This window comes from Balaenoptera borealis, assembly GCF_965194805.1.
Source record: "Balaenoptera borealis genome assembly, chromosome: 2".
NCBI lineage: Eukaryota > Metazoa > Chordata > Mammalia > Artiodactyla > Balaenopteridae > Balaenoptera > Balaenoptera borealis.
Window position 1 is genome coordinate 173709687 of NC_138867.1, and position 19357 is coordinate 173729043.

The following is a 19357-nucleotide window of genomic DNA, read 5'->3' on the forward strand; positions in this document are numbered from 1 at the left end:
CCCATTGTGTTTGGGGAGCCCCAGTCACTGAGCTGTGACTTCTCGGAAGGTCCCCAAACTCAGTCTCCTTCCCCCCCACCCCTGGGCTTTCCCAGGAGCTGCGCTGGGATTCCATCCAGCTTCTCTGCTTAAGATGTCACCTGAAGAATTGCTTTCACTGCTTAAGGAGAGGAAGAAGAAAAAAAAAAAAACCTTAAAAAGCGAAATTCTAAAACCATCCAGTTGGATGACGGTGTCAATTTAGGACTAACTGCTCAAGATCTGAGGCAGGGAGGGCTGATTTTTCAATGGTTTGAGGGCTTTTAATACCACACATGAGCTCAGAATCTTTGGAGCCTTTGCAAGTATGGAGTGGCTTCCTGGTCCCCAAGTGGGGTAGACTGGGGCCAGCCTCAGGGCCCCAGCCAGGAGGGAGGCCATTGATTAGTGATGTCTGCCGGGGTACAGAAAAGCAGCCAGGGATTGGTGATGTCTGCCAATGGTGCAGGAGGGGCTGGGTTTGTCGCTGTAGTTGCAGATCTGAGATGTAGCCCCAAGACCCTTCCTGTCCCAGCCATCTTCCCCTGGTACCCTCTTCCCCTGGGGCCCAGCCGCCTGATGTCTCTTCTTGAGACCACATGCGCTGACACTCAGCATGGGTTGCCAGGCTGAGTGCCACGAGGGGTTGTGGCCCCTGACCTGTTCTGGCCTTACAGATGGGGTGACCCACTGGAGCCTGACGGGTTCCCGGGATGTGGACAAGGATGCGTTCCTGAGCTTCAGTGACGGGGTCTATCAGACAGGTACTGGCCACCCCACCTGCGGTGCCTGCTGTGGGCACCCGGTCCTGGGTCCCAGTGTCAAAAGGGCCCCAGCTGGCCTCTTCCGTTGCAGTGGTCTCGGCCGAGGTGGAAATGACAGCCTATGCCCTGCTGACCTACACGCTCCTGGGAGATGTGGCCACTGCCCTGCCTGTGGTGAAGTGGCTGTCCCAGCAGCGGAACGCCCTTGGGGGCTTCTCCTCCACTCAGGTGAGCCAGGAAGGGCCAAAAGAGGGGCTCGGGTCTGAGCGGGGTTACTGCGGCCCAGGCTTGGGACTCAAGAGCCAGGTAGGAAGCCAGTGGCTGCTTCAAGTCTCAGGACGGCTCCTTGCCCACAGCCCCTGGGGGCCTGATGTCCAAGAGAGGGCAGGAGGATGGGGCCGAGGGACAGATGTGCCTGACTCTGGGACAGGGACCCAGCCCCCACCTCCATGGAGATGCTCCCCAGCCCTGTGGGTATCTACACCGGACACCCAGTGCTCTCTGTGCCAGCCTCACGGGTCGCTGGTATCCAGAGAGGGTCCGTGGCGTCCGCAGTGTGGGCCAGACCTCCTGCTCCTGGGGCCGACCTCAGCCTCCTGCTCTGTCCCTAGGACACCTGCGTGGCTCTGCAGGCCTTGGCAGAGTATGCCATCTTGTCTTACGCGGGCGGCATCAACCTCACTGTCTCCCTGGCCTCCACCAACTTGGACTACCAGGAGACCTTCGAGCTGCACAGGGCCAACCAGAAGCTTCTACAGATGGCGGCGGTGCGTGTTCCCCGGACCAGGCCCGGGGGGTGGGCAGCGACGGCGGCCCCTCCCTGCTGCCTGTCTGTCCACGTGTGTCTGCGGGGGAAACCACGGCATCTTCTCTCCCCAGATCCCCAGCCTCCCCACAGGGCTGTTTGTGAGCGCCAAGGGCGAAGGCTGCTGCCTGATGCAGGTGAGGCTGCGGGGAGAGGGGGCGCTTCAAGGGCACCCCTGGAGGGGCGGGCGGGAGGGAGCTCCGTGTTGGGCCAGGTTGAGTGGGGTGGATGTGTGTGTGAGAGCCACCCCAGGGCAGCCTGTCAGCCCCCTGAAATGCCATCCACGCTGCCCAAGGCAGGACCCAAGGCAGATGGCAATGTGCCCCCTTGAGGATGGAGTCCCCCCAGAAACTCCATCTGATCCTCGTTCCGGTGGTCTCTGACCTTAAGCAGACCCCTCCCTTCACCCCCCATGGGGGGACTTGTTATTCTCACTGCCAGGGCCTGAATGGAGATGCCCAGCCTGGCGCTCCCCACGACCCCTCAGTCACCAGGCTCAGGCTTTAGTCACACTCTGGGCGGAGACAGGCTGGCCTCCTAGGCTCTGGCCAGCGGTCAGAGGGTGAGTCTGCCAGGAGACCCTCGCATTCTCAGCTTCTCCATCTGGAAAGTGGGAGCCCAGACAACACAGTGGATAGGAGACGGAGCCTGAGAGGCAGATAGACCTGGGCTTGAAATGTAGAAAAATGGGATGATGGTCATACCTACACCATCAGGGCGAAATGGAATGACCGTAGTGCCCAGAACTGTTGTTGATGTCACCACTGTCGTCGTTCTGGCTGTCCCCCACCTTGCCCTGCCCTTGCCTCTCCCCTCCCCACTCCCCTGTCCCCTCAGCCTCTGTCCTCCCACCCCCCCCAGATCGACGTTACCTACAATGTGCCCGACCCAGTGGCCAAGCCGTCCTTCCAGCTGCTTGTGAACCTCCAGGAGCCCGAGGCCGAGCGGCGGCCCCCTGCGCCTGCCTCCTCGGCTGACGATGACGACCCAGCAGCCGACCAGCATCAGCAGGAGTACCCGGTGACCCTGGAGGTGTGCACCAGGTAAGCCCTCCTGCCCCGCTGGCTGGCACCGCCACCGGCGTCCACCGGTGGACGGCGTATTATATAGTGACGCTCTTGGCTAGGAACGCCTCGGGCATTCATCTGGGCCTCTACTACCTGTGGGAGCCCCACAGACATTTCACCGACTCGAGCCAAAGTTGTGGCTGGACCAGCCCTTGTGGTCCTTGGTCTGATCACAAGACACACCTCAGCAACACCCATCAGGGAACTTTGAAGAACAAGATTTCTTACTCACAGGTCCTGGAGGGTACATGACCCTCCCGAGGGTCACACAGCGAGGTCACAGGTAGAGAGACAGAGAGAAGGCATGGACCTGAGGTTCTGCCTATATTGGGGTCCGAGGGGGGTTGCCTACATTTTTGTGGGTTCACTCTTTATTGGCGAATTTAAGAGCAGGAATTAGGGTGCTGGAAGGGGAAGGCAGGGTGACCCAAGTGGTCCGTCATCTAGGTTACCCAGGGCTTTCTGAAAGAGGGAACTTCGTGGGTGGGGGCAGCCTGATTCCTCTTCTGGTTGTTTTGCTAGTAGTTGTGTCATACAGCTGCCAGTATCTTTATTCAAGATGGATGTCTTCGAAATGGATGCCTTTGCAATCAGAAGCTTACACTCCAAATGATTTTTGACATGAAAGAAATGGAAGTGCTTCTGAATGGGTGCAGCAAACCCCAGTGACAGGTGGGGCTGGGTGGGATGGCTGTTTGTGGCCCCTGTGCGACCCACCAGCCCCAGGTGTGACCCTAGGACCAGGCCACAGAGGGTCCTCGGTGGTGGGTGCGTGCGGCTGCCCACAAAGGATGCTCATTACCATGGCAACGATGGCGGACCCCAAAGGTGGTTGGAAGCTATGGCACCTGAAGCCCATCAGAGCTGCCCAGACACCTTCTTTAACCTTGACCCTCAGCCCTCACATGTCCAAGGCTCCCATCTTAGGAAGTTCTGAAGAACAAGCCCAACTTGGTCCGAGCCCGGGAGCCCTGGCTGAGTGGCTTCCCAAACCTCCAGCTGTGTTTCCTGCTCCACAGTGAGACTCAGGATGGTTCCACTAAGCAGGGCTGTGATCACCGTCTAATCAGGTGGGGGAGCGAGAAGCAGCTGGACTGGCCCAGCTGTCTGGCCCCGGCAGGCCTGCTGGGGCATCTCTGTTCCTCCCTCAGATGTGTTAAGAAAAAACCCCCACTGTGTGCCACCCGGATGTAGCATCTCTCAGGCCTCACCCCTGCAGGAAGCCTCCCCCGCCTGCCCCAGGAGCTGTGGCCACCCTGTCCCCTTGGGCCACAGTCTGCAGGTTCCTCCCTCAATGTCAGTCTCCCTGTCACCAGCACCCAGCACAGGGAGGGCCTGGCACATAGCAGGCCCCAGAGGCCATATTTACCCCCACCCCCATGTCACAGAAGGGGAAACTGAGGGCTGGCACTGGAGAGTGACCGGGTCTCCCCCAGTAGCCTGGACTCCCTCAGCCCCATGGAGCAGCTCCCCACACTGGGGGCACAGCATGGAGTTCGGGTCAAAACACAGCCCAGAGTCGCTGGACCTGGGTCAGGCCCAGAACCCTTGGCAAGGCCTTTTCTTTGTGGTCTCAGTGTCTTAGCTGTGAAATGGGCTGACCGATGACCCAGCCAAGGGTGTCTGTGCAGATGGGCTGCCAGGCAGGCGGGCTCGGGGGTTGCGGGGACAGAGGGGTCCATGAATTCCACGGCGGGGCTTGCGTTCAAGGGCCTCCCTGTCTCCCCTCATCGGAAGGTGGATGCACACAGGCTCCTCCAACATGGCGGTCCTGGAGGTGCCCCTGCTGTCGGGGTTCCGGGCGGACGTTGAGAGCCTGGAGCAGGTGAGGTGGCCCTGCTGGGCGGGGCTCGGGTCGGGGTCTCTGGCTGGTGGCCCTGCCCAGGTTACAAATTCCCAGCCCTTCATAAAACGGGTTTTGGTTTTTGCTTTTGTCTTTCTGGGCAAAGTTGGTGTTTGGGGGCTGGCCATCTGCTGAGGGGCAGGTGGGGAGGGGTGGGGGCTTTCCCAGTAGGTGTCACTCAGTGGGCCACCTGTGCTGTTATTCATGTGGCAGAGGAAGGCTTCAACGAACCTGCCTGCGCTTTGGGGATGATCTGGGATACCAGGGAGAGATTTGCCACCATCCTCAACTTAAAGGGAGACCGGCCCCCTTTTGGGGGAGGGAGGGGAAGAGGGTCACAAAGTGGGTGGAGCAGCCTTACCTGAGGATGTCTGCAGTGGGGAGGGACAGGAAAGTAGGGCCTGTTCTGGGGGAGGGGGTTTGAATGGTGCAGGTGAGGCAGGAGCAGGTGGCAGGGTTCTGTGGGCGCCTAGGGGGCCACAGGGAGGCCCGGCCTGGGACTGAGGCTCGATCAGGGGAGACTGCAGGCAGGGAAGGGGAAGCAGGCACTCGGGACAGTGGTAACCAGCCTTGAATGCCCTCTCCTGGGTGCTGACCTCCACCCCCTGGCCTGGCCCGTGGGGACTTGCTGGACGACCGTGGGCAAACTCCTCAGCCTCCGGGGCCTTGGCTCCTCATGGGTCCAGCCCACCTTGGGCCCTTGGAGATCGGGGAGGAAGAGAGCACTGGGGTCTGAAGGGCCGGGCAGACGCTGACCTCTGGCTTCCCTGCCAGCTGCTCCTCGACAAGCACGTGGCACTGAAGAGGTACGAGGTGGCTGGTCGCAGAGTGCTCTTCTACTTTGATGAGGTACTGCTGGCCGGGGGTGGGGGGTGGAGGCCTCCACGGCAGCCACGTTGGCGAGGGCACAGCTGCCATGGCCCGGTGTGGTTCCTGCAATGATCTCATACCAAGAAAAAGAAACTGGGAGAGTCAACTCAGGCAGAGTTGGCACGGCTGCCTGCCCTGTGCCCTAGCCAGTTTGCTTTGGTGCAGAAAGTTGGGAGGGGTGTGGGATAGTATTCGGGCATCAAAAGGAATGAAGCAGTGATGGTTTGAACCTCAAAAACATGCGGAGTGAAGAGACAGAAAGCAGATTGGTGGTTGCCAGGTGTTGGGGGGATGGGGAGTGCAAATGGGGATAGGGTTTCCTTTTGAGGTGATGGAAATATTCTGCAGATGGATAGTGGTTGCACAAGTTTGTGAATGTCCACACACACACACACACACACACACAGGGAGGGAGGGCACCTGCCATGGGGGGAGTGGGGGATGAAAGACCAGCTGAGATGTTTTTCCCAAGTGGGATGGAAGGACCCACAAAGTTAAAATGGGATCACGTTTCTGTTTCACGCCTCCTGGGCATCCCGAAATCAGCCAGTTCTGGGCCCACATTTTGCGGCGTCACAGAGCACAGAGGCCGGAGCTCAGTCTCTGGCCCTAGTGGCCCCGGCCGAGCCTGAGCCCGCTCGCTGCCCCCGCAGATCCCCAGCGGGTGTTTGACGTGCGTGAGGTTCCGGGCGCTCCGCCAGCACGTCGTGGGCAGGACGTCGGCGCTGCCCATCTCCGTGTACGACTACTACGAGCCTGGTAGGTCCGCGCCCAACACCCACAACTCTAGCTCAGTCCCTCACCCTGTGATCCATCACTTGGTCACCCTTCTCCCCTTGTCCCGCAGCCTTCGAGGCCACGCGCTTCTACAACGTCAGCTCGCGCAGTCCCCTCGCCCGGGAGCTGTGCGCGGGGCCTGCGTGCAACGAGGTGGAGCGTGCCTTGGCCCAGGGCCCTGGTAAGTGCGTGGGGCCATTGCCCCTTCCGACCACCCGCCACCCCGACCCCACCCGCGGCAGAGGAGGGTACAGCATGGTAAAGGCAGGAGGACCCGGCACGGTCAAGGGCGCACTGCCTGAGCGGAGGGGCTTGGGGTTGAGCAGAGTGGGCAGGCAGTGAGAAGGAGGCGGGGCTTAGCGGGGCGGGGGGTGGGCAGTGAGGAGGGGCGGGGCCTAGCGGGGTGTGAGGGGGCGGGTGTAGAAGTGGGAGGCCCAAAGGAGAGCCCTTGCCTCCCCTTCCCCACAAGCCAGAGGGTGTCGGGACCCAGGCCGGGAGCCCCAATCGGCCACAGCGAAGGACAGGACGGGCTAGGGTCCCTCGGGACCCTTTTCTGTATTTTCCAAACTTCTTGAAATGAGTTTAGATTGCTTTTAATTTAAAAGTTTTCTTTTTCTTTTTCATTTATTTATTTATTAACATCTTTATTGGAATATAATTGCTTTACAATGGTGTGTTAGTTTCTGCTATATAATAAAGTGAATCAGCTGTACATGTACATATATCCTCATATCCCTTCCCTCTTGCGTCTCCCTCCCTCCCACCCTCCATATCCCACCCCTCTAGGTGGTCACAAACCACCGAGCTGATCTCCCTGTGCTATGCGGCTGCTTCCCACTAGTAATCCATTTTACATTTGGTAGTGTATATATGTCAATGCTACTCTCTCACTTCGTCCCAGCTTACCCTTCCGCCTCCCCATATCCTCAAGTCCATTCTCTACGTCTGTGTCTTTATTCCTATCCTGCTCCTAGGTTCTTCAGAATCAATTTTTTTTGAAATTTAGATTCCATATATATGTGTTAGCATACGGTATTTGTTTTTCTCTTTCTGACTTACTTCACTCTGTATGACAGACTCTAGGTCCATCCACCTCACTACAGATAACTCAATTTTGTTTCTTTTTATGGCTGAGTAATATTCCATTTGTATATATGTGCCACATCTTCTTTATTCATTCATCTGTCGATGGACACTTAGGTTGCTTCCATGTCCTGGCTATTGTAAGTAGAGCTGCAATGAACATAAAAATTTTCTTTTTAAATTTTATTTTGGTAAACACTAGGCAAATGCTTGTGTGAAATTCTACCAGGTCAGGGCTCAGGGCTTCCTAGGAACTGTCTCCACGCTGTGGAGTGTGGTCCGGACCCCAGGGACTTCTCCCCCACCCCAGGCCCAGGTGGAGGCGGGGATCAAGTTGGGGGGTGGAGTTCCCGGGGCCCTGCCCATTTCACCTCGCCCGCCAGGCTGGTCCCCCGGCGAGGGAGGTCCCGCAGCCATCCCGGAGGAGGGGATGAAGATCACGCGCTGCGGCTGCGCACGCGACTGCGCCACCAGCGGGGACCCGGTATGTGGCTCCGACGGTGTCGTCTACGCCAGCACCTGCCATCTCCAGGAGGCTGCCTGCCGCGGACGCATGAGATTGGAACCCGCGCCCCCGAGCCGCTGTGCCCTTGGTGAGGATCCACCCACACCCCGCCTCGGGGACCCCACCTTGTCCCGGAATGTATCGCTCCACCTTCTCCTCTTTGCGTCTGGGTCCCTTTGCATCTCCTCAGTCTTGGTCAGTCTCTCCCCAGCCCCACCCCAACTTTGTGCTTTTCTGCGTCTCCTCATCTCTGATTTCTGTGTCCGCTTCCCCACCTTGTGACCTCACCTCCTATCTGTTGCTCTGGGCCTCAGATCTCCTCCCCTCGGGCCCCCGGGGCTGTTGGTCATCCAGATCCTCTCCCTCCAGTGCCTTCCCTACCGACTCAGTCCTCCTTCCTTCCAGAGCAGCCGACACCAGCCTCTGCTTTGTACAGCTACGACTATGACCTGGGTGCCCTGGATGCTGGGCATGTGGCAGCCGGCCATGAGGACTTGGATGGGGAAACAGAGGACAGGTGAGAGCTGGGCCCGCCCCCAACCTCCCTCCACTGGCCCTGGAACCTGGCAGGGAGTGGGAGTGACTGATGGAGGGGGTCAGCCTGCTGTAGGGTTTCAGGGGATGAGGTGGGGGATCCGTTCTCCCTTGACCCCCATCCACCCAGCACACATAGAAGAGCAGCCTGTATGTGTAGGGTGAGCTTAGCGAACCCTCCCAAGGACTGGACCCCAGGACAGACCTGTCCCTGAGACCCACTGGGCCTGGGACCCCTATTAAAGAAGAAATTATTCATGACGCAAGGAATATATTTTTCAAGGGGGAGCACTGTGGAGTCTTGCAGTGAGGATAGAGATTGTAACCAACTCTTAATAATAAAAAAAGAAAAAGTGGGAATTTATAGCCAAGGAGTAGGGGGTGGCAGTCAGTGGATGGAAAGTTACTAGGAGGAAACATCAGGGGTGAAGGGGGGATATTCTAGCTAAACCGACTGCACCTGATTGTTGCTGAAGGCAGGCCAGGGTGATGAGACATTACAGGGGGCGGGGGGTGGATGGTGGAGGAAGAGGAACCCAATCAGATATCAAGGGCGATCAGTACGGAGGAGGGGGGTTTCTGGCTAAACTGACATATTAGCAGATTCTTGCCACAGTTGGGCAGTGCTGAGATGAACACGGAAGCCTAGAATTTGAGACCGAGGTGAAAAAGAGTTCAGAGGAGCCCAAGTGGAGTTTGGTTAGGTAGAGAATCTTTGACCCCCTGAAGGAAGGATGGAGGAAATGGTCAGGAGACCAGAGAGCCCTGTGGGGTGAGGCTCGGAAGGGGCTGCTGGGCAGACTTCCTGGACGAGGCACATCTTTTGGGTCGAGCAAACTCAACTCAAGAGGTTTAAAGAACAGGTTGATCTATCAGCTCAGGTAAGTGCCAGGTCCTGGAGGCTGGCTGCACTGGTGGACCTCAGAGCCCTGCCTTCCTGGGTGGCAAGGGCCTCTCCACCCCATGCTGGTGGCAAAGGCTGGTTTACATCCCCACTCAGCAAACCCAGTAGGAAAGCTTTTCCACCAGCACCAACCAAAGTCCCAGAGATTTAGGGGTGGGTCCTCTTGCACCAGGCACTGGGTTTAGTTCACATGCATATAATATAATTATCGATAGGGCTGGGTTTAGGGTTACTGTTGCACTAATTTTGTTTTGCCCCCCTGTGTTTCTCCTTCCATGCCCTCTTTTGAATATCTTTTAGAATTCCATTTTGATTCAGTTATTGTTGTTTTAGCATGATATTTTTAGTGGTAACTCTGGGGATAAGACTATTCATCTTTAAATTTTTCACAGTCTACTTGGTGGGAGTATTGTAACCACTTTCAGCAAAATGTAGCAACTTTGAAGCCGTTTCTGTCCATGTGTTGTCCCCTCCCATCTCTCATGCTATAATTATCATATGTATAACTTTAAAGTCGCCCAAGTGTTGCCCACCCTATCCAGTGTCTTCTGAGAGAGGCCTGCTTTTATTTTCCTTTTGGAGGGGAAGATTTTTATTAAACTTCTAAATTTGAGATACCATAGGTTCACATGCAGTTGGAAGAAATAACAGAGAGATCTTAGGTGCCCTTCATCCAGTTCCCCCCAGTGGTAACATCTCCCAGAACTTGAGTTACAGTGTAAAACACCAGGAAATTGCCATCAATACAATCTACCCGTCTTACTCCTATTTCACCGCTTTTACATGCACTCGTTTGCAATTGAGTCTGCAGTTCTCCCCCACGTGTAGATTTGTGTAATCATGACCACAGTCAAGATACAGGACAGCCCATCACCTCAAGGGTCCCTTTAGCTGCAGGTTTATAGCCACACCCACCTCGATTTCCGCCCCTCCCCGCCCCCCAACCATTCGTCTGTTCTCCCGCTCTATACTTTTGCCATTTCAGGGATGCTTTGTAAACAGAATTGTGGGGTACGTAACCTTTTGAGATTGGCTTTTTCTCACTCAACAGATTTCCCTTGCTGTCCATCCATGGTGTTGTATCAATAGTTCCTCCCTTCTCATAGCTGATTGAGTTCCACAGATAAGTTTTCTATTTGGTCAGTGGTCCCTTGCAAGCTGCGCTCATTCTTACCAGAAGTGAAGGTCCCATCCCATCACTGTGGCCTGGTGGGGGTGGGCAGGGTCCTGAGGGGCCCTGCTGGACCATGTCCCTCCCAACCCCGGCTCCAGGTGGGGCGCTCGTGTCTCAGTGGGCGGAGGCAACCAGGTGGAACCACTTGGAGGCGGGTTTAGGGAATGGTCCGCAGTCCCGCCCCCGCCAGGCCTGGCAGCCCACAGGCATTTTTCGGCTTCTCTCCCCATCAGTCAGAGCGGCTTCTCTTCCTAAAGCTCCGAGCAGGAAGACGTGATCTGACTGTGATTTCACCCCACTGGAAGAGGGTCACTGACAGGAGACTTGACTGTCTGGGGGCTGCCGGACCCTGCCCAGGTGACCCCTGCTTCCAAACGAACCCGATCAACAGACCAGCAGAGACGATGGTGGGCATCCTGGGGGCTCAGCCCACACCTGAACAGGAAGGATGGTCAGCGAGGTGGCTGGAGGCACCCCCCTCCCCGCCACCTCGCCAGCTGCAGCTGGAGTACCAGTCGCCTCACCCTACAGCCCTTGGGCTGGGTGGCCAGAGCAGCTCCCACAGCCTGACGTTCTGCTCCCCGGAGAAGGGACATTTCTGGGAAGGACTCATAGCCAAACACCTGTTTCTGAGGGGACATGACTCTGGCCAAATCAAGGACGTAGCGTCAGCAACTTAGAAACGAAACAGGCTGCTTTTCTGCAGAATGACTGCCTGGGCCCCTGCCTCACCCCAGGGGTCCCTGAATGTTTGGCCTCGACAGCACCAGGCTCTGCAGAGAAAGTCCTGGGCTCCAGACCGATGCACCTTCAACTTCCCACTTCCTGACCTCGACCTCTGAACCCCTGATCTTCCAATGCCCTGCCTGGAAGATTGTCCCCCTCCTAGCAGCCTGGGAGGGTGTCCTAGCTCTGGACCTACCGAAGCCGTGTGCTCAGACCTGCCTCCCGGCTCTCTGTTCCCCCTCCTGCATTCTCCTGTCTTCCGCCTCCACGGTGGTAATTTATTTCAGCCAACACTGCTCATCTCTGGACAGCACGGAGACCCTGAGGGGGCTGCCCAGCCTGTGGGTCCCCGTCGTGCAGCACCGGCCACTTTCCACGCCCCTGACCCCTGCCATCCTGCAAGGTTACAGTGCCCTTGCCGAGGCCCCGTTGCCACTTGCCTTAGAGGCTGCTGGTGTAATAAAAGCTCATTTCCATAGAGTCCCTGACAGACTTGGGCCTCCTGCGGGCAGGGGAGGCTGAGGGGCAGCTCTAAGGGCTGGAGCCCGGCTCACTTCTGGCCCCTCACCTCCATTCCTTCATCTACAGCCCAGCCTTTCAGAGCAGGGTGGGGAGGAGGCTTTGGAACACTTGCGTCCCAGGGTAATCATAGATTCCCATGCACGTGTAAGAAATCAGACCAATGCAGAGAGGTCCTGGCTACCCTTTACCCAGCCTCCCCCAGTGGTAACATCTTGGAAGACTCTAGTACATCATCACACCAGGCTACTGACATGATATTCTTTGTTGACTTTATTCACACGGCCCCAGGTTCACTTTTACATGGGCGAGTGTGTGTGTGTGTGTGTGTCCCCCGTCCTGGGGCTTCCGGCTCACTCCTCCCCAGACCAGAGACATATGAACTTGATGGGGAGCCCAGGAACGGCACCCATTCCCCTCTGCCTCTGGAGAGGGCTTGTGTACTCCCCCACAAGTGATGCCTCCTGACACTGCCCTGTGCTGCCTGCTGGGGTGGGGAACGGCAGGGTGTGTGTGCATGTGTGTCTGGGGCTATGGCTGCCCTTCCCCATGTGGTGCCCCCTTGACTTGATTCAAAGCAGCCTTCAGCTGGCTGGGGGTGGGTTCTGCAAAGCTGCAGCCCCGTGACCCTGGGTGTACACCGTAAATCCTTGCATCGCTCCACCCACCCAGTCCGTGGGGGAGTTACCTGAGAAGAGGAATCAGACCATGGGAAAGCAGGAGGAGGTGATGTCTTGCAGCCAGGGTGACAGTAGGAGGCTGAGCCCTGTGGCTCCCGGTGATGGGTTGCACCAGGCTTTGGGGAGCAGAGTAGAGGTCTCCACTGCTCAGGAGATGCCCCAGAACACGAAGGCCCATCCTGGGAACGAGGACCGCCAACGGGGCTCCCAGCCGCCTTGGCCACAAGCGGGTAGGGGGCCCGAGCCTCCTCCTGGGTGGGGTCCTGCAGCGGGTCCAAGGCAGCACCGGCTTCGCCTTGTCCACACCTTGGACACGGACACAGGCGAGCTGGCTGGGCCTGGGAACCTGCATTTAATGCTTGTCTTAGTTTCCTGGGGCTGCCGTAACCAAGTACCACGTACCAGGTGGCTTAAAACAACAGAAATTTATTCTCTGACAGTTCTGGAGGCCAGAAGTCTGAGATAAAGGTGTGGGCAGGGTTGGCTCCTCCTGGGGGCTCTGAGGGAGAGTCTGTCCCAGGCTGGTCTCCTGGCTTCTTGTGGCTGCCAGCAGTCTGTGGCGTCCCTTGGCTTGTGGCCATATCACCCCATCTCTGCCTCTGTGGTCACATGGCCTTCCCTGTGTGTCTCTGTGTCTTCTTCTTATAAGGACACCAGTCACATCGGATTTTTAGGGCCCACCCTCCTCTAGTGTGACCTCATCCTAACTAATTACACCTGCAAACACCTTATTTCCAAATAAGCTCACTGTTGGAGGTTCTCAGTGGACATGAATTGGGAGGGGACCCTGTTCAACCCAGTGCAACCTCGTTCCTGTTTGTCCGGCCTGTGGAGGGGCTGTCACACAAACGAGGAGGACCGGGTGCCGGTCGCCGGGCTGCACCCCTCCCTGGAAGCTGTGGCCCCTCCAGGCGCCCGGCGCAGCACCGCTTCGTGCACCTTGCTCCTGAACTCGGCCGACACGTAGTAGTAGATGAAGGGGTCTACACAGCTGTTGAGGGTGCTGAGCGCCAGGCTGGGCAGGTAGGCGGCGTACAGGTCCCCCCAGGCGTCGGGGTCCGGGTTTGAGTAGTGCAGGAGCAGCAGCACGTTGCTGGGCGCAAAGAGGGCCACGGCCGAGGTCAGCACCAGTGCGGTCAGCCTCAGCGCGTGGCCGTAACGCCGGCCGCCGGCCGCCAGCGTGCGCAGGGTGGCCCCGTAACTCAGCAGCATGGCCAGCAGCGGCAGGAAGCAGCCGAGCACCGCCAGGCAGATGAAGGCGGGCCGCCAGTAGGAGGCCTGGGCACCGACGGGCAGCACGTCGTGGCAGAGCACGTGGTCCGAACGCGACAGCTGGAAGGTCTGCTGCTGCAGCGCCAGGGGCAGCGCCAGGGCGGCTGCCACCAGCCAGGCCGTGACACAGAGCCCGATGGCCAGGCGCTGGCTTCGCAGGGTGCGGGCCCGCAGCGGGTGCACCACGGCCAGGTAGCGGTCCAGGCTGACGGCAGCCAGTAGCAGCACGGAGCCGTACATGTGACCATAGAGCGCGGCCGTGTCCAGGCGGCAGACGGCCTCGCCGAAGGGCCAGCGCTGGCCCCGCAGGTGGTAGGTGATGCGTGGCGGCAGCGCCAGGGCCAGCAGCAGGTCAGCCGCCGCCAAGTTCATCAGCAGCACCGTGGAGGGCAGTCGTGGCACCCGCGTGGCCAGCACCCACAGCGCCAGGCCATTGGCGGGCAGCCCCACTGCCAGGGCCAGCCCGTAGAGCGCGGGCACCAGTCTCGTGGGCACCCAGCCTAGCAGCAGTGCCCGAGAGCTGCCCGGGACCTCCAGAGTGTTGCTGTCATTGGCACAGGGCTGGCCAGGGAAGCTGCGCGGGTGGGGCCCCGGTGTGCTATCTGGGGGAGAGAGGCCCGGAGGGAAAGGGGATAGAAGCGCTGAGAGGCCAGGAGTCAGCCCCCCACCCCAGCCCCTCATCTGGTTCCCCGGCTGGATGGCGCTGCCCCTGAGAATCTGTAGACCTAGCCCCAGCTCTCAGGAGCCCCTGGGCTGGTGGGACAGAGCTGGACATGGAAACCCCCAGCCCTGTGGACTCAGGGCTGGGCTGGAGAAGCCCCACCCCCGTTCCCTGTCTCCCCTTCACCGGCTCTGGGCGCCCTCCCAGTCCCAAGGCAGGGCCCGAGGTCACTCACCACCACCTCTCTCTGTGCTGCCCCCGTCGTCGTCGTAGATGATGGGGGTCTGGGTGTCATCCAGACTGAACCCCAGCGCTAGGGGCCACAGCAGCAGGAGAGCCCACATGCTGCCGGTGCTGGGTGCCGGCTGCTCTGGGCTGTGGCCGGCTGACCTCAGGCTTCCTGCCTGGCTGGAACCCACCCCCCCCCCACCCAGCTTCCTGAGTGCCTGCGGAGGAGGGGACAGGGTCGGGTGAGATAAACCAGTCCCTGCCCCCCACGAGCCCATGGGAGTCCCAAAGCCTGGCCTGAGGAGGCCTGGCAGCTGGGGTTACTTGGGGTCTAGGTGCTGGGCCAGTATGATGGGAGAGGAGGTGCCAGGCTGCAGCCCCCGTATAGCCTAGGAAGCCTCTGTAGGCCAAATGGCCACTTCTTGCTGGCCAGTCACATCTTGGCCCCATCCTCATGACAGCCCAGCCCTCTGTGCCACGCTCCCCTCCCTCCATCAGGAACTCTTGGCCCTTCCTGAAGCCTCCTCCTCCCAAACCCCACCCCTGACTCTGGCAGGCAGGACCCCAAGTCAGAGGCCAGAGCAGGTGAGTGGACCCCCCCAGATGCCCCTGGCCCTCTGTGGAGGTCACCCTGCCTTATGCAGCCTCACCCACACCCCAGCACAGGTCCCCCGGCAGGCGCAGAGTAAGGAGCAGAGAGGGGAAGGCCTTGTGAGCCTGCTGGGGAGGTCTTGGTCCTCAGCCAGGACCCCCGATGCTGACCATGCGCTGTCCTGGGGGTCTTAGGGGAGCGTGGCTGCAGCCCCCTCTGGGGGGGTGCCCATTTCCAGTTCTCAAAGCCGCTTCTCCTCTGGTCCTGACCCCACGCTCAGCCTGGGGTCCGAGGTGTGACCAGGGGCCACAGCCATACGTGAGCCAGAGGGAGGTGGCCCAGCCAGCCCAGAGAGCCCCCTGAACCACCTTCCCTTGGGGTCCTCACCCCTCAGACCTCTCCACGTCCCACCCAGAGGGGAGGGTACTCCTCTCTCCTGAATACGATCCCCTCTCCAGACCTCAGAGCAGCTACACCGTCCTACCCCGGGGGAGCCCTGCACTGGGGGTTCTCGGTCTCTGTGAGGTCAGGGCTGGGCCACAGTGGTGGGGGCAATGTCTGGGAGCAGGTGGACCCCAAGGGGGCAGTGGGGGTCAGGGAAGAAGTAGTGAACTAGGGGTGGGAGAGGGGGTCGGATGCAGCCATGTCCTGGTACGGCGAACCCTAATCTAGCCACACACTCGGGGACATGGGAACCAGCCAGGAAATGACCGAGCAGTCCTGGACAGAGTCAGTGCAGCCAGAGGCCGAGATGCCGAGGTCCCTGCCCCCAGCCCCAGGGTTGGTCGGCGGGGATCGAGGCCTGGAGAGCTCCAGTCAGGGCAGGGGGTCTCAGCCAGGAATCTCTCCCTCATTTCTGAGCAGTTTCCACCAGCACCGATGACGAATTCATCCCACACCTACGCCTCACAGCACACGTGACCAGTGATGATGATGACGCCCTCAGCGCACAGGAAAACGGGGGTGGGGACCCCCTGCTGCCCTCCAGGAGCGAGCAGGGAACCTGCTCAGGGGAAGCTGGGCCCGGCAGCTCTTCCCGGCCAGGCATAGGGCAGACTGGAGCCTGAGGAGGGTGGTTTCACTCAGGAATTCCGCGTCTAGGAATTTATGGCGGGTCTGTACAGGGAGACGGTCAGGAAGACATCTGTACAGGGAAATTTCCGGCAGCGGGGCGGGGGCCCATAAACAAACCCCCCTCACCCCTGCCGCCATGGAAACAGCCGTGGAGGTGCAGGGCCGCTGTTTCCAATCGGATGACAAGCCACTTGAATACCTCCTGGGGGACACTGGGGGCAGCTGCCTTCGGGGAGAGGGACTTGGGCACCTACTCTTCTCTGTGAGCTTTTTTTGTGCTATTGGAATTTTCTGTGCCGTGCGTCACTTTCCATAAAAACTCATGTTTCCAAAAAGGCATAATAGTAGCTTTAAAAGGAAGGAAATTCTGACACAGGCTACAACATGGATGAACCTTGAAGACACTGTGCTGAGTGAAATAAGCCAGTCACCAAAGGACAAATACTGTATGATTCCACTTATATGAAGTCCCTAGAGTGGCCAAATGCATAGAGACGGAAAGAAGCAGAAGGGTAGTTGCCAGGGGCTAGGGGTGTGGGGAATGGGGAGTTAGTGTTTAGTCGAGGATAGAGTTTCAGTTTGGGAAGATGAACAGGGTCTGGAGATGGATGGCGGGCATGGTTACACAACCACGTGGATGTACTTTATTTGTTTATTTATTTACTCATTTACTTATGGCTGTGCTGCAAGGCTTGCGCGATCCTAGTTCCCCAACCAGGGATCGAACCCGCGCTGTCAGCAGTGAAAGCGCCGAGTCCTAACCACTGGACCGCCAGGGAATTCCCAACATGGGTGTACGTTATGTCACTGAACTGTACGCTTAAAATGGTCAGCGTGGTAAACTGTGTTACGTGTGTTTTACCACAATTTAAATAAGTGATAAAAAAGGCAAACAGCCCTAAGCCAGTCCTGGGATCCCTCATCCTCCAGCCCCATCTGGACCCCCCAAGGCCCCTCACCCAAGCCTATCCTCCCTGGCTGTCCCCTCCCTGCCCCACCGTCTCCAGTGGAAGATGGACGTCACCGATGACTCAGCCCCTCAAGTCCCGAGGCAATGCTTCTCGGGGTGGCCATCTTTGTGGAAATTGTGTTTTCTTTATGTTGTACTTTGAAGCCAGATGGGTGCCCGGATCTCGCCTCATTCCCGGGCTGGGCCTCGGCCTGCGGCCAGGGACATTAACCCTCGGACCGGGACGAGAGGTGGGTGCTGTGACCACCACCCCCCCCCCACTTGCCGGGCACCAAGGTTTGAGGTCCAGCCCTCCCAACCACAGAAGCCCTATGCTTCATCCCTGGAACCCCAAATCTGAGTCTGCTCACCTGTCCTGTGGGCTGGAGCTCGCGCACACAGGGCTGCATGGCGAAGGTTCTGGAGAGCCTCCGGCAGGGCTGGAGGTATTGCATGCTCGTCAGCCCCCATCCCTGCAGGATCTTTCTGGGCACGTTCCACCCCCACCAGTCCCACCCCTACCAGTTCTACCCCCCCACCCCCACCCCCTCCCCCCCGCCACGGGCCTCCTGAGACTGATTTTAGGTCAACTTGCTTTTTAGGACAATCAGCCTCATTCTCAGCCAAGACATCAGGTGCATTGCGCTAGTTCTATTTTGCAAAGAGCCAGCAAGGCAAACACCTCACTAGTAACAGAGTAAATGTTCTACCTGAGCCCCCCAACTCCACTGCTGCCCCAAGCACCACAGGCACCCCCCACCTCCACCATGCTAGGGAGGGGGAGGGCAGCCCACCTGGTCCTGCAGCTCCGCACCACTTGAAGGAGGCCGGAAGGGGAGCTGCAGGGCGGTTAGGATGAGGGCTGCTTTATTAGCAGCCATAGGTAGGCGCAGGGCCCAGGTCCTCATCCGCATTTGCCGAGCCCCCTCTGCCACGTGGAGCTGCTGTCTTTCAGGCCAGCGGAGACCCTCCCTCCTGTCTCTTGCCCAGGAACCTCATCCCAGTCACAGGCACTGCCCACTCGAGGGCAGGGACTCTTCTGGGAGGTGTCCACTAGGGCTGGAATCCTGGGGCCAAGAGTTCTGCCCGGCCACAGAGGTCCCTGGGGACTGCTCTTGTCTGCTCTCCTGGGACCAGGTGTCCTTCCTGGGAGCTGCAGCGGCCACCATCTGCCTCCCAGGCCTCCCCTCCCAAGGCTTCCAACAAAAGCCAGTCTGGGAGCACAGAGGGGGCCCTGGCCATCCCTGGATGTGAGACATCTAGGGCAGCACCAAGCCTCGGTCACAAACTCCCCAGGAGCTCTGACCCTCTGGGGAGTTGTGCACTGCCAGGGGCGTGTAGGGCGGGTCCCTGGGAGGCAGCTGTGGCCCCTTGGGAAGGTTGGGGACAACTCTTGGGAGAGGACTTGCCAGGTGGCAGGGTGGGCTGGGCAGAAGGCAGGGCCAACTGAGCTCAGGGACCCAATGGGTGAGGCCTGGCAGTGGGCACTGAGTGGGAGTGAGGGGAGGGGGTCGGCCAGTTGCGCTGCAAAAGCCTCAGGGTGGGGGGACAGCTAAGAGGACCCTAAGCAGAGCTGAGGGCTCCCTCTTACCTGGAGGCAGGTGTGGGGCTGGTAGGAGGGGGTCCTGGAGATGTTCAGGGGACCCAATGATGGTGAAGACACAGGAGGTGAGAGGAAAGGAGGGGGCAGGGGGGCAGCTGGGAGGGGGGACCAGAGAGCACGGAGGGTGGTTTTGTAGGGCTGGAGGAAGGAGAGACCCCGCAACCCCTGCCATCTGTGGGCTTCTGGACCTGGTGTCAGAAGCGGGTGGGCAGGCACAGAAAGCTCACAGCAAACGCTGCAGTCTTCAGATTGTTTTGCACGTGCAACACTGGAAGGAAACACTTCTCATTTCCGGCAAATACGAAAACTGAGGGGAATGAACACACCAAGTCCCCTACATACGAACCTTCAAGTTGCGAACGTGGGTTCCATCAGCGTCGGGCGTGAGTGAAATTGCAGCTTGCCCTCCGTCTCCTATTGCTGACCGTCCTTCAGCTCTACTATCTCCCACCTCCTCTGCCTCCTCCAGTCAGTAACTCTTCTCACCTGTTCACTTGACGCCAGCCCTGTATGCCAGCTGTTGTACTGTACTACTGTCCTTTTCAAGGTACTGTACTGTAAGGTTCAAAATTGTTTTTTTAATGTATTATTTGTGTGAAAAGTATTATAAACCGATTACAGTACAGTACCATATAGCCGATGGTGTTAGCTGGGTGCCTAGGCTAACTTCGTTGGAACAAATTGGACTTGGGAACGCGCTCTCGGAACA

General features: G+C 58.7%; 2 protein-coding genes across 3 annotated transcripts in view; one reads left to right on the forward strand and one right to left on the reverse strand.

Moving 5' to 3' along the window:
• The window catches only part of CPAMD8 (C3 and PZP like alpha-2-macroglobulin domain containing 8), a 95142-nt gene extending 83596 nt beyond the window's left edge, over positions 1-11546 (forward strand). The window contains exons 31-42 of one of the 2 annotated variants that reach the window (XM_082383017.1): positions 696-782; positions 874-1010; positions 1394-1549; positions 1662-1724; positions 2449-2630; positions 4365-4479; positions 5272-5346; positions 6021-6126; positions 6215-6325; positions 7611-7820; positions 8138-8249; positions 10578-11546. In XM_082383017.1, coding sequence (XP_082239143.1) covers positions 696-782; positions 874-1010; positions 1394-1549; positions 1662-1724; positions 2449-2630; positions 4365-4479; positions 5272-5346; positions 6021-6126; positions 6215-6325; positions 7611-7820; positions 8138-8249; positions 10578-10599 — 1376 coding nt within the window. In that variant the 3' untranslated portion in view covers positions 10600-11546. The remainder of the gene's footprint in view (positions 1-695; positions 783-873; positions 1011-1393; positions 1550-1661; positions 1725-2448; positions 2631-4364; positions 4480-5271; positions 5347-6020; positions 6127-6214; positions 6326-7610; positions 7821-8137; positions 8250-10577) is intronic. The other variant, XM_082383018.1, reaches the window with a different exon arrangement.
• A 1129-nt stretch (positions 11547-12675) lies between these two features.
• Positions 12676-14576, reverse strand: F2RL3 (F2R like thrombin or trypsin receptor 3). The gene is made up of 2 exons (XM_082383048.1): positions 14438-14576; positions 12676-14143 (listed from the first exon to the last, which is right to left on the reverse strand). Exons 1-2 carry the CDS (start codon positions 14544-14546, stop codon positions 13110-13112), a joined length of 1143 nt encoding a protein of 380 aa, XP_082239174.1. The 5' UTR covers positions 14547-14576; the 3' UTR covers positions 12676-13109.
• Positions 14577-19357: the final 4781 nt, after the last annotated feature.